The 14011-nt window shown below is 46.4% G+C and overlaps 2 protein-coding genes and 1 non-coding gene across 7 annotated transcripts in view; 1 reads left to right on the top strand and 2 right to left on the bottom strand.

The window, feature by feature from the left end:
• Nucleotides 1–5551, top strand: part of MKI67 (marker of proliferation Ki-67) — a 25310-nt gene extending 19759 nt beyond the window's left edge. Inside the window, exons 14-16 of one of the 2 annotated variants that reach the window (XM_027112941.1) lie at nucleotides 351–1529; nucleotides 2413–2856; nucleotides 4124–5551. In XM_027112941.1, the coding sequence (XP_026968742.1) occupies nucleotides 351–1529; nucleotides 2413–2856; nucleotides 4124–4189 (1689 nt within the window). In that variant the 3' untranslated portion in view covers nucleotides 4190–5551. Of the gene's footprint in view, nucleotides 148–350; nucleotides 1530–2412; nucleotides 2857–4123 lie in introns of those variants that run through there. The other variant, XM_027112942.1, reaches the window with a different exon arrangement.
• An 859-nt stretch (nucleotides 5552–6410) lies between these two features.
• LOC113623690 (U6 spliceosomal RNA) lies at nucleotides 6411–6517 on the bottom strand. The gene has a single exon (XR_003434010.1). It is a non-coding gene; the product is annotated as a U6 spliceosomal RNA (small nuclear RNA).
• A 6220-nt stretch (nucleotides 6518–12737) lies between these two features.
• Nucleotides 12738–14011, bottom strand: part of PTPRE (protein tyrosine phosphatase receptor type E) — a 43092-nt gene continuing 41818 nt past the window's right edge. For 3 of the 4 annotated variants that reach the window (XM_027112944.1, XM_027112945.1, XM_027112947.1), the window contains one exon: nucleotides 12760–13067. In XM_027112944.1, coding sequence (XP_026968745.1) covers nucleotides 12993–13067 — 75 coding nt within the window. In that variant the 3' untranslated portion in view covers nucleotides 12760–12992. Of the gene's footprint in view, nucleotides 13068–14011 lie in introns of all 4 variants that reach the window. The other variant, XM_027112946.1, reaches the window with a different exon arrangement.

Below are 14011 nucleotides of genomic sequence, written 5' to 3'. Positions count from 1 at the left end.
CCCCAGATCATGCAGAGGAACAAATGACTAATGAGAAAACCACCACAGTACCCTATAAATCTCCAGCAGTAGAGCCAGTCACCAGGCGAACAGGCAGAAAGAGACGGTTCAAGTCACCACCAGGGAAAGTGGATGCAGAAGAGCCCTCAGCGCCCAGGAAGCCCACACAGACATCAGGGGATACGCAGAGAGAGCCTGTATGTGATGAAAAAGACAGCAAAGCGTTTAAGGAAAATTCAAGGCAGAAATTGGTCCTGGCAGAAAATGTAATTGGCATCAAGAGTCGGCTAAGAACATTGAAGGAAAAGGCTCAACCTGTGGAAGACTCGTGCAGTTTCAACGAGCCCTTGCAAAAGCCAGGTCAGGCCAAGGAACCAGTGAGCGATGGTAAAATCGCTCCAGTGCCCTGCCAATCTCCACCAGCCGGACCAGTCACCAGGCCAGCAAGTAGAAAGAGGCGGCTCAAGTCACCGCCAGAGAAAGTGGGTGTAGAAGAGCCCTCAGCTCCCAGGAAGCCCACACAGACACCAGGGGATATGCAGAGAGAGCCTGTATGTGATGAAAAAGACAGCAAAGTGATTAAGGAAACTTCAAGGCAGAGACTCAACCCTGCAGAAAATGTAATTGGCATCAAGCGTCGGCTAAGAACATTTAAGGAAAAGACCCAACCCGTGGAAGACTCGTGCAGTTTCAACGAGCCCTTCCAAAAGCCAGGTCAGGCCAAAGAACCGGTGAGTGACGTTAAAATCACTGCAGTGCCCTGCCAATCTCCGCCAGCCGGACCAGTCACCAGGCCAGCAAGTAGAAGGAGGCGGCTCCAGTCACCACTGGGAAAAGTAGACCTAGAAGAGCTCTCAGTACTCGGAGAGCCCATCCAAACAGCAGGGGAAACCATGCACGGAGAACCAGTAGGTGATGAGAACAATACCAAAGTGTTTAAGGAAACTTCAAGGCAGAACCCGGACTCAGCAGGAAATGTAATTTGTGTCAAGAGTCGGCGAAGAACATTTAAGGAAAAATCCCAACCCCTGGAAGATCTGGCCAGTTTCAAAGAGCTCTTCCAAAAGCCAGATCAGGCCAGTGAACTGGGAAACGATGCTTCTGCAGTTAAGAGAGCCCCAAAGCAAACAGCGGACAGAAGAAGACCTGTAGAAATATCCCGAAGAGTCCTCAGGGCCCCTAAAGTAAGGTTCATGGGAGACCTTGTGGGCAGCAGAGACCCTGTACAATCACCAGGTGAGAGCTGCAGCTCCCCATCCCCCAAGAGGAAACTGGGAGAAGATGCAAGGGTTGTGGGCAGGAAGAGGCTATGCCCCACGATGGCTGCACAGGACGCTGAGGAAGAGAAGCCCCTCCAGAAGAAGCAGAGGACAGCCCCCAGGGAGAGACGGGAGCCCCCCAGACCCTCGGGAGTGAAGAAGAGAAGTCTGAGGATTTTGGCACAAAGGACTAAACCTGTGGGAAACCTGCCCAACAATGACATGAAAACTAAAGCTACGGATCCACAAGGAGAAGACACTCCAAATGAGGTAATGGGTGGTGTGATGTCATCGTGTGATGTAATCGTACCATGTCATCTTGGGTGGATGCTCTCCATTCTGGTATAACGTTTGCTATAAATTGTACATAACGCAAATGTATGTGTGGGTACCCTTTCCCCACGGGGTCTGCATTCAGCACAGTGAGTAACTGCAGACCTTCGTAAAGCATCCTTTGGGGATTTCTAGAATAGGCTAATTTGGGAAAATAACTGGTCAAAATTATTATTACACATTTTGCCAAGAACTTCTCGGGAAGTGACTGAGTTGTGTTCATCTTCAAAGGTGTGGAACTTTGTGCCGAGAAAAAGTGGGCAATTCAGTCCTGCCTTGTTTCAGACACCGAGACCTGGAGTGCTGGGTAGAAGTACTATCTGCATCAGTATTGAAACAATTAGAACAATTTACACGGGGCGTGTGTCTTGGGAAGACCTTAACTGTCAGGGTTGTCAGACAGAGAAGCTTGTAAATTCGATTCCAGAAATTGAGATTTTCCTGTCCTGCTCTATCAATGATTGTTAAAGGATTAGGAATTCATTTACTACCTGAATAATGGGGCATTCTCCTGGAATACCCTTTTAATGCTTGTTATAATCAGACTGACGTATATGACATTCAGACATTGTGATTGGAATTTATACTGAATTCCTTACTTACGGTTTATCAGTAGAAATGGTGATTCCTCCATTGGAACAAAGTGACAGTTACTCCCTTGACTCGATTAGATTACTGGTATCTTAGAAAATGAACCAATGGAAAATTTTCCAATTAATCCCCCTTTGAGTTCACTTTCGAATGATTTTCTCCATGTGGAGTTTTAAGGTTTGTATTCCTCATTCTTGACGTTTTGGGGATGTCTTTTGAATTTTTTTAGGGAATGTCCCTGCGTACCAGGCGCCCCACTAAAACGAATATAGAGGAGCAAAGACCTGGGTCTCTTATATCAGCAGGAAAGGTGAAAATAAAGAGAAGTGAAAAGAAGTCCATGGAGACCTCCCAAGAGATGAAGCTGCAAAGCCCAGAAGATGCAGCGGAGAATCCTACCTCTGGGGGCAAAGTTCAAGACAGAAGGAGGCCCTTGAGATCTGGGAAGCAGAATCAGAAGGCTCTGCCTGACGCAATAGAGGAGACAGCAAGGCAGGAAAGGGTGGAAATCCCCGTGAAGAAGCAGGAAGAGAAAGAAGTAACGGAATATTCAGACTTCAAGGGTTTGAGATCCAGGAAGATTACTCTCCGCCCTCAAGGAAACACTTCGGAGAGTGGATCCGAGCAGAGAGTAACCCGGGGTGCCAGGAGATGTGCCAACAGCCTCCAAAAGGCAAGTGATTTCCTGTTTCTCTTTTTTTAAGTGCATAGAATGTTTCACTATGATTTTTGCCCCATGTTGCTAGAGCAGACACAACACATGATATGTAATAACACGCCACCAGCTCCCGGTTGGACTAAGGTAAGAGGCATGAATCTAAGCCACATTTTGTGTCTCTATATTCAGGTGTATCTGGCTTGGGAATTCCACTTTGAAAAGTAAATTCACATTATAAAGTCATCATTCAGGAAAAGCAAGGGATGGGACTTCCCTGGCGGTCCAGGGGTTAAGACTCCGAGCTTCCACTGCAGGGGGCTCAGGTTCAGTCGCTGGTCAGGGAACTAAGATCCTGCTTGCCGTGGCCAAAAATTTTTAAAAAAAGGAAGGAAAAGGGATTTATCCAGTTAGTATTTTCTGACTGCTCGTTGCATACCCTGTATTAAGATTCCAGGCAGCTGTCTTCAGTCCCTGGTTAGAGATTGAATGAAACTTCCAGAGGGGTAACGCCTGATTTCGAAGGCGTCCTTTTGGAAAGCTGGGATGAAGAGCAGGTGGAGGTGTGTTTAGGTGGGTAGCACTGTTCAGAGCTCCCACCCGGGAGGCAGTCTGGTGTCCTTTGTCCCGTCCCAAATGTGCTCTCTGCTGACACTCACGTAGCATTGGGGGTGGTCCCCTTCAAACACCTCAGTTGTTTAGAAGACCCAAAAGATTTTGGTCTGAGGAAAAAACCAGGCCGAAACCTTTCGGGTCTTCTGGTTTTTAATTTGTTTCACATCTGGTCAAGTTGAGATTTTTAAGAACCTCATTTTTTATTTGTAATAAAAGTTTACAGCTTGATTTTTTTCAAAACAATCAACCAACTGCAAGCACCTGTTAATAAAGGTCTTAAATAATTGTCTTTGTGTATAAAAGAAAAAAAATATTTCAGCCTGATTATACCTTTGAATTCACTTTTTCTGAATGGTATTTATGAAAATTAGTGAAAATGTATGTATTTGTGTGGAAATTTTCTTTCTCCTTTTATCATGTATGAACTTAAAAATAGCTTACAAACCTTTCTATCAAAGGACACAGTATTTAACTTTAAAAAATTAAATAGTAAAAACAGTTTAAGGCAACTTTCACAGGCTCTATCTTAAAGTTCATTTCCAACCTCAAGATTAATTTTCTAGGACTAAAGGCCTGCATCACACCTAGAAAGGATCGGGGTTTTTGCACAGTCGGTTACAAAAATTGTTCTTTTAAATTACTTAAGAGTTATACTTTTGTTCCCAAACAGGAAAATGACAATGTGGGTGTCAAGAAAATAAGAACCAGAAGTCATCGCGACAGTGAAGATACATAGCCAAGAAGCTTAAAAGGGAAAAACACGTAATGAATTTAGTTTAGCGATAAGTTGTAGTACAATATTTGCCGTACATTTTATAGTGAATTCTGTAAATAATGCTATCTGGAGGGGAGGGCAGGTTTAAGGGAAGAAAGCTTGGAATTTTCTGACTCTGAATAGTTTATTCAAAACCTCCATGTGGAGGTTATGAAGGAGACTGCTGGGTCTCCTAAACTGAAAAAAATTTAAAGCTTGGGTGGGTGGGGGGCAGGGGCGGGGGGGGGTTTGCCAAGGTGTGGCCTTCAACTTGGCGAGATGAAGCCCTGGAGTTTGTGACTTCCACGGTCAGCCCCCATTGGCCGTGGGCTCAGGCACTTGCCATGCTGTGTTGTAAATGTTTCCGTGTGTGTCTGTGTCCTTCATGTACATACCTCCTCCATCCAAATGTGAAAGGCGGGGCTTCTGTCCTGCACCCCCAACACCAGGCAGGCATTCTGGAAATATGAATGAGTGGGTATAGGAAGAGAAAAATGAAAGTTACAAGGTGTACCTTTACACTGGGGAGACCTCGGGTCCAGGCACGAGGGCTGTGGGTCATCTGCACAGGACTGTCCTCTCCTTGGTGTCCTGACCACTTAAGGGAATAAATGTGTGATGTGGAGGACAGTTTGCGATGCCATTTTCAGGGTAACGAGACTTTGAGGAATGACGGGTAGCTTGCCTTTTCCACGTTGAGCATCTTTGTCTAAACTAGGACTGCTTTCATCTGAGAAGTCATCGCCCCACTCAATCTTAGGGCCATCGGCCAGGGTGCCCCTCAATTCCAAACTGTAGCACCCCTCTGAGCTTTCATGTCATCTGCATATTCTGAGCTTTCTGCAAATCTGCTCTCACCTGTTTTCTCTGACCACACCTGTTGGCCTGTCTTAGTCCCCAGCAGGTCACCTTGGACGGAGCAACACAAACCCAAACGTTTCCCCCAAGAGAGCGGCCATCTGACAGCCACAGAGCATGAGGCTCTTCCCCCACCATTTCTGAGTCACTTAACACGGGAGCCCATGGCTCCTACATCTCGTTTCAAGCCTGGACTTCCGTCTTTCTTCAGTTTCAGAGCCTCCGTCACACTGCTGTTCTGCTTTGTCCTCCTGTCCCTTTGTGTTCCCTAAATCAGAAATGAGCACACCTTCCCTCCAGTCACCTGTCCTCCCCATTCACCTACCTTGCCAGGTGGAGGTAAGGATGGAAGATAAGAAAAGGTCGCTGTCCCCTAGAGTGTGACCTGTAACACTGGTGCCCCTGTCTGTCTACTCTTGTAACCCCCGTGTCTGGCATGGATCCAGGTCCAGATAACAATAAATGTTTGCTGAACGAATGCATGAATCCAGGCGTGTCTGCTGAGTCAGTGGTATTTGCTTTTGCTATTTTGGCTGCTATAATACAGTTTTAGACAGTGTTGTCTGAAATCTTAAGGGAGGGAGTGACAGATGGAGGTAGGAGGGTTGAGGATGAAGCAGGGAGGGGACATTCAAAGAGCTGGGCCAGGAAGAGGGGTGGGATTCTGGTGAGCAGAAGGGAGAGTATTTTAGGAAACGCAACCCTCATTAGAAAAGGCACTCTATTTGAAGGTGTGAGTCACACATGTGTCATTTAGGTAGGCAAGATTCAAGAAATTGTAAAACAGGAGTTTTCTACGATTAAGTTGTTCTGCCAACACTTCACATTTAGTAATAATTATGAACCTTACATATAGAAAAATTTCAATTAGCTGTATGCCTGGGGAATGGGATAAAAATTAATTAGAAAGCTCTTAGGGTTCAATTCTAACCAAAAATCTCACTGAAATATATCAGCATATTTTCTCGCCTTCGTAAGTACAGTATTTCAAGAGCATAAGAGTGGTTTTATTTTATAGGGTTGTAGGTGCTGGATTAGAAAAGGTCATTCAAACAAGTGTTTAAAAGAGCCCATGTCCACAGGACACAGCCTTTATTTCGCATCCTTGAGGGTGAAGGGTCAGAAATATTAACCACTAATATTTAGCCAGGCTAATGGGGTACAAGAGATAAATGCCTACTCGCTGTGTGGTTTGGTGCCTTCTCTGAGCCTCAGATTCCAAGGGAGTAACATCGCTCTGATGGAAAGTTCTCAGTAAATGGAAGCTATTCTTTTTTTTTTTTTTAACATCTTTATTGGAGTATAAATTGCTTTACAATGTTGTGTTAGTTTCTGCCGTATAACAAAAAATATGGAACACTTCACGCATCTGCGTGTCATCCTTGTGCAGGGGCCGTGCTCATCGTCTCCGTATTGTTGCAGTTTTTGTATGTGTGCGGCTGAAGCGAGCACAACGGGAGCTGTTGTTACCTTTTCATCTCCAAGCGTTTCCGTGATGCGGCTGCCACAGTCTCTCCTTGACTGCTTTGCTCCAGTTCTGTACCAGCCAACTTCTGTCTTTCTTAGTTAAACCCCTCCACCCCCCCTCACACATACATAGACCTGCACACATATACACATGCATATACATAAACATATACATGGGTCCACACCCCTTCCTACACTCGTATATACATGCATACACATTCATGCGTTTATACGCACATACACATGCAGGTGAACACACACACACACACACGAACACACACATACGCCCTCCTCTCTTCTCTGCCTCGGACTTTCCCCACCTCCTGCTTCACAAGATGGTCCCCTTCAGCCCCAAGCTCAGCTCCAGTGAGACTCCCTCGGAGAAGCCTCGTTCAACCCCATCCCCATTTCCCAGGCTGGGTTAGTCCCCCGTTTTGCATCCTGGGGTCTTGGTGTGCATCCTCGTGGGATGTAGTGCAGTGAAAACTAGACGCCCCCCTCTAGGACAAAGCTTTGTCCATCCAGGAGGCCAGACCATGGATGGACAAGTCTCGATACCCTGGTGACCCTGTGCAGGAGGTGTCTGGGATGAAATGATCTTAAAACCCATGGTATTTTTTTATTAAAGGGAGGGAAGGGAAAGAAAACCAAACCAAAGCAAGACAGTGGCAGACGGGGTGGGTCGGCGTGGGCTCTTTGGCCTGTCTGCATTTCCCCAGCTCTGACGTGGCCAGACAGTTGCTTCCCCTCCTGGCCAGCAGGCCCACTTTGGTCCTGCAGGAACGGCCCTTGTATTCGGGGAAGGGGACTGCCACAACCCTGGCTCTGTCCTATTCGTCTGGACAGAAGTGGGGAGTCCAAGGACAGGGATTTGGTCAGGGCCGCAGAGTCAGCAAACGAAGATGCATGTTGCCCCGAGGTTGGCCGTCCTAACGTGAGTAGATCCTGGGAGTGAACTTGCGGGCAAGTCAGGGGGTGGGAGCCCGTCGTGGGTCGGTTTGTTCCCAGGAAGAAGTCTGTCAGGGGCAGAGAAAGGCTTTTGGGTGTCCAGGCGTCAAGTTCATTACTATCTGGAGGGGCTGAGGCAGGAAGGAAGGGCCATCCTGAGTCCTAAACACAGTCAAGATGGAGGAATTCAGGCCCCGGCAGATGGGCGCGCTGGGTGGAGGTGTCCGGTTGCCGTGGAAAGTACATTGTAAATGTCAACTCCATAGTCAAGTCCAGCTACTGAACTGAAAACGGCATTAAGACACTGTGGCTGGGATCCGCCCATCTGCTGGGCTTTCTAGACGATTCCTCTAGAAGAGCTGGTGGGATCATCTTTCCAGACACAGATGCGATGCTCCAGCCACAGCCCGAGGGACCCTGATTCCGGTGCCGTGCAGACCCCCAGGCCTCGGGCCGTCTCCTGGACATGGCTGCAGTCTTCCCTCCTGCTACAGAGCGCCATGCTGACACATGGATGTCATCAACATTGCTCTTCACAGAGGAACAAAAAGTGCCCAGGACTTGTTCACATGAAGCCCCTCCTGGCGTCTACACGGTGATTCCACAGGCATGAATGTTTGGTTTGATGCGTTTATTGGGTGCCGCCATGCAAGGGCCACAGAGGGCCCTGCTGCCAGGCGGAATCACCCCCACACCCAGCAACCCTGTCTACAGGCTGGTAAGTCCCAAAGCTTCCTGGACAAGGGACGTTAGATAGCCATCAAGGACAGTCTTTTATAAAGCATCGAAGGGAAATATTTATAACATGAATAACAAAGGGTTAGTCTCCACGTTTTACATCCATCAGAGTAGCTCTATGCCAGGAATGCCAAGCAGCCTTTAGACAGGATGAGGAAGCTGTGTATGTGCTGACATGGCCCTATCCTAAGGCGGGACAAAGGGGCAATTTACACAACTGGCCGCAGGTAGTGCATTTTGTCGTTCTAAGATACCAGGTTTTTACATGTTCACCTCTCGAACAGCAGGATGCATCTCAAAACTGACGGTGTCTTGCAAGAAATAACTGGCAGTGTGTTTGCCTTCTCAGCAAAACAAAGAGGGTTTGGCAATTCTCTCATCCTGGATTTGATGATATACCGGGAGTTCGGCTCTGTTGTTTTTATAAACAAACAAGCAAGCAAGAGGCCGTGTGTTTACGTAACTGTACAGGTTTAAATCTGCAGACAGCTGTCTGGAAGGATGTACCCCAAAGTTACCAATGCACTGAGGTGGAGAAGAGGAACCGAGTGAAAGGCCAAGTTCGTGCACACTCTTTCTGTTTGCTTTGAACTTGTACAACAAACACATCTCCATCTGTGTCGGCAGGGTGACACCGTCCTTTGAGACCAGGGGCTGGCACCGCTGGAGAAAACCTCCAACTTGGGCCGGGGGTAGTGGCGGGGCAAGGCTCCAGGGTCCCGTCCTTCGGGAGGGCGACTCGGGGAGGCCCTCGGGCATCACTGCAGAGTCGAGTCCCCGGGGGTGGGGGTTCTTTGTGCTGCCCCTCCCGCCCTGTTCCCTCACTCGCACGTGCCGGGGTCTCCTCCCCATTAGCTACCTGCACCCACGTGCTTGATTCAGGCCTTCTTTCGGGGACATCCAACAACAGAAACCTTGGATGTAGGGGTCAGAGCGGGGGCAGGGTGTTGTTCTGCTAAGGCCGTCCTAACAAAGTGCCACAAACCAGGTGGTTCAAACAACCCAATCCTATTGTCTCCAGTCCTGCAGGCACGAAGGCCAAGTCCAGGTTGCTTCCTTCCGAGGCTGTGAAAGAGAAGCCACTCCCTGGTCTCCGGCAGCCTCCGGGCTTCCTAGTTTGCGGAAGCATCACTCCAACGCCTGCCTTCTTTTCACATGTTCTTCTCCCTGTGCGTGTGTCTCTGGGTCCAAGTTCCCTCTTCTCATAAAGGCGCCCTCACACTGGAGTAGAATGGACCCACCCTGATGGCCCACCCGACTCCTAGGCCCTCATCCTAATTAATCACATCTGTAACAAATATAACAAGGCTTATAAAATTTATTAAATAAATACAACCAAGAATAAAAAGCAGATGTTTAGATTTCCACATTAGGCCCAGAATATCTAAAAGAGGAAGCTGGGGTGTGAGCTGGGGAAGGGCGGGGAAGCTGAAAAAGAGAGCTGGGATCACCAGAGACACAAGGCGTGTAAAGGGAGGCCTAACAGGTGTTTAGGTTTTAGGAGGAGAAGCGACATTAGAAGGGCTCTCTGACCCCTTCTGGCTGTGGACTTTGAGCACGTGGTCACCTTCCTCGTAGATGCTGGGAAACCACTGCTCAGAGCTCGGAGCCCTGTTTGGACCGGAGGAGGGATGGGGGCCCTCTGCAGGGCCGCTGTGACTAGTGACCCACACACCCTCAGGACTTCTGAAGACCGGCCCACTGGCCATCATGCCCACTCCTGCCCGGGGGACTGTTTCTACACCACGTCCGAGCTAAATTTTACAAGTCCTAAAATTGCGTAAATCAATGCTTCCCTCCTAATGAATGTCTTGTCTAAAAGGATTTAAGGCAGAGGAACGAGATAAGGAGATTTCAGTGAAGAAAGAGACGCAGGCTGGAGTCAAAGTAAAGATTTATCCTCGCATCAGAATGTTTTGGATGTTGCAATTTGCATATACACAGAATTCAGCAGCATTCACTGGCATCATAATCAGTGCAAGATCAAGTGATAAACGGAATAAAAGAAAAAATGAAACCGGAATACATACATATATTATCAAGATTGCACATAAATTAACAAAAACACAACAGAAGTATCAGTAATCACACATTTTAAAAAATAACATGGGCGTGACTCCAAATGCTGAAACAGAGGTGTCAGGCTCGTTTTAAAAAGTTTTAAAAAACACATAAAAATACCTTTTAAAACACTGGTATGCATTCTTCATTCGTAGAGCACATGGAGAGAAACAGTCAAGTGAGTCACACAGTGACTGGTAACAGCAAGGAGATCAGAATGGTCGTCTTCTAATCGCTATTTGGCGTTTGAATGTAGCCGCATGCAACGGAGAAAACTGGCAAAGAAAAATGACTTTACCAGCCTGGCGCCATTTTGTTATGTACAATGGACTTTCTTTCACCGAAGGGGAGGAAGAGTCAAACTATCCCAGCGAGACAGAGAGGACAGGAGTCCCGGAGCGCCCACCAAGGCTGTCTGAACCAGGACCGGGGCCGAGGCTAGGAGGCTGCAGCTACTGGGAGGCAAGAACTGCCCCAAAGGCGGAGGGGGTCCTGCAACCCAGGGACAGTGGCTTCCGCTCTGTTCTCGGAACCATGAGGGCGGAACCGCAGCAGACAAGGGGGATGCACAAGGGGGCAGAAGAACACACAAACGGGGCGCTTCCCCGAGAAGGTCTACCTTAATCTCAAGAGATGCCAGTAAGACCAATGAAGGGCCTGAAGGATTCTCACTAAAGGCTCCTAAATTTGGACCCCAATCCAGGCGTCTCGACCCCTATATGTCGCCTTCACCACAAACACCGGCTCTGTTTCTAGGCTTTGGTGCTCAGTTTTCTCTCCTCCCCTTTAGTCAAGAAGGGCTTCGGGCTTGGGACTTTAACAATGAAAACAAACAGGGCCACCAGGTGCATCTCGCAAAGCTCCCTCCATTTTCTCTTCGACCCAAATGCATAATCATTGTACCCAGAAGGGTGAGGGACGCATTCAGCTGTGTGTGGAGCTCAGGGCTGCAGGCTGGTGGCCATGGCAGCGTTCACAAAGTTGTGCTTTTGTCCGTGCAGCTGGGCACCTCATCTGACCCTTGGGTGGGGCTCGGAGGAGTGGCAGAAGCTTGATCACCCGCGGGCTTGTTATTAGGATGTAACTTACCCTGGGTTACCTTTGTGCAATCAGTTACCAGTGGAAATATCAAATAAAGGCCTTCACATTCACATCTCTTTTAAAAAGCAAAAAGTGTACCCAAAAATGCACATGTTAAATGTTTTCAGATGTCTTTTTTTTATATTGTGCTCATCGGCTAGGTACCTAACAGCCACAGACAGATCACTGCCATTAAATCAAACCTTTTTACATTCATCCCCTTCTCTTTTTTTTTGCCCCATAAGCCAATCCTGTCTGGCAGTGAGATCATTATTATCCAGTGTCAGAGGTCTCACTAGTAACCATTCAAAAATAAATTAGCCTTTAGATTAAGGATTTCTCTTTTTCTTTTATTAAATATCGAGGAGTGGGACTTTAAAAAAAACTGTATAAATCTAGATTTTAAGATTTCTTTTCTTACAAACAGTCTTAGCATTTACAAGAGATTTTTAAATACCAAAATGCTTCTCAGAAAGTTTAAAGCATAATTGCTTGTGGCTGCCCAACTGTTTCTACCAGGCGGGAGCTCCTTGCTTCCATGCGTGTCAGACGCTCTATCTGACCTTTTGGAATGGAAGTGGTTTTTTGTCATGCCTTGAAGCACAGCTCACAACAAGCAGGGCAGAATGGCGGGGTGCGGGGGGGGAGTGAGAAGTGCAGTGGGTGTGATTCTCAGACAGACGGACAGCAAGCAGCGCCCAGCGCCGTGGGACTGAAACTCTGATAACTGGTTTTGCCGGACCCAAGGCCCGTGCGAACTGGACCACTGGCCTTTACATCTTTCTCATCTGGCCAAGATGGCACGACACAGCCTTGAATAAATGCATTTTTAAGTATTACTATATAGTCACTGACTACTCCAGTGTGTTTTAGACTTGGACTCAGGTTGTAAAGTCTTCTTTGATCTTTAAAATGTAAAGAAAAACCACGTGGGTTGAGACTGAGGACTACAGAATTCCCTATTTACACTGTATCTTCACAAACAGTTTGCTTTCACAAAACTGCCACTGGGGGGCTTCCCTGGTGGCGCAGTGGTTGAGAGTCCGCCTGCCGATGCAGGGGACACGGGTTCGTGCCTTGGTCCGGGAAGATCCCACATGACGCGGAGCGGCCGGAGCCTGCGCTCCCTGGCAGGAGGGGCCGCGGCAGTGAGAGGCCCGCGTACCGCAAAAAAACCCCAAAAAACAAAAAAAACCTGCCACTGCTCAGGGCTGTAAAATCAGTGTCAGGAAAATGTATTTTCCACCGATTTCTGAGTCCTCGACTGTTTTCTAAGGAAGTTGTGATTAGTATCTTGCATAAATAAACACACTTGTCATATTAAGATTTTTAACATTTAGAGGTGCTGACTGTGTGAAATGAAATGATATGAATCTAATGAAAAATTAAAATATTTTTACTGATATTAGCAGAAATATATATTTTATGGAATATTATTTAACCTTAATACATTATTCCAGTTTTTAAAAGGGGTATTTAAGATTTAATAACTTTACAGCAGGTGGCCTTTAAGCATAACAAAATATATACAAAGAAATTAGGAGGATATTAATGTCAACTATGAAATAAATTAACATGATTTTTACAAAATATACTGACCATTAAATTAAAAAATATTTTAAGGCAGGAATTTTCATTTGAAATTAGCATAATCAGAAAATATATCAATAAAATCTTGTACCACTTTGTAGCAGAATTCATACTGTTCCTGAAAAAGAAAAACAAGAACACATTAAGATAATATGAAAAAAAATTTGCCTAATTGAATGAGGAGAAACTTTAAAGAGAAGACATAAAAAAGTCTGACCAGTTATTGAAATACTGTATATCCTACTGCGTATCAGCTTCTGTTATATAATTTAGTTTCTAGGCACATGAACGTTTCCAAATAAAGCTGCTTTTCTACATAGAAAATGTCAATGTTCAGTTTCAACTTTAGCTTAGTGTATTTTGGACAGTCTGAGTGAGAGATCTTTAGTTTTCATATTTAAACTTAAAAATAACCACTTTTGAACTGAAAAAAATTGAGCATACTTAACATCAAACTTCAGAGTGTAATGAAAATAATCTATAGAAGTTAAATAAGACAGAAATATAGATTATTTTTAAGCCTAAATTTACACTATAAAAGGGCATTGCTTTATATCAATTTTACTAGAATTTAAAAGAAAACTGTGTTGCATATGTATAAGGCTGTTAACTTATTGGAACACTTGGATATCAGCTGACTCCAGACCCCCCAGTGGCTCTTTGAGGTGGTGAGACTAGAGCCAGATGGCGGGTTAACAGGGGACCAGAAAGCGGGTTGTGTGACACGGCCCCTAACGGGCACTCAAACGAGGAAATAAAAGAGCTGGGGAAAATGGCCACCGCAGGGCTTCCTTAGTGAGCCTACTGTGTGCCTCGGAAAACCACGCGTGCACAATGGTAGGCAGCCAGGTTCAAGTAACAACAGCTACCCTAAAAGGGTCTGGTTCCTTGCAGACCCTGGTCATTTGCTGGCCCAGTGAACATGGGAGCTGGGGAAGCAGGGGGACCAAGGGCGTTCCTCATCCCCCTCCCTCTTCTTTCCCAACACCTTGGGTTCAGCCTCTTCTCTAAATTCCCATTGAACAAAAATCTACAGGTTTTTGGGTTGGAAGAGGCCAAACA

The sequence above is a fragment of the Aethalodelphis obliquidens genome, unplaced genomic scaffold, assembly GCF_003676395.1.
Source record: "Aethalodelphis obliquidens isolate GAN/ISIS:26980383/991018 unplaced genomic scaffold, ASM367639v1 scaffold11, whole genome shotgun sequence".
In the NCBI taxonomy this organism is placed as follows: Eukaryota; Metazoa; Chordata; class Mammalia; order Artiodactyla; family Delphinidae; genus Aethalodelphis; species Aethalodelphis obliquidens.
The sequence above is the reverse complement of the archived record's forward strand: the minus strand, read 5'-3'. Positions and strand labels throughout refer to the sequence as shown.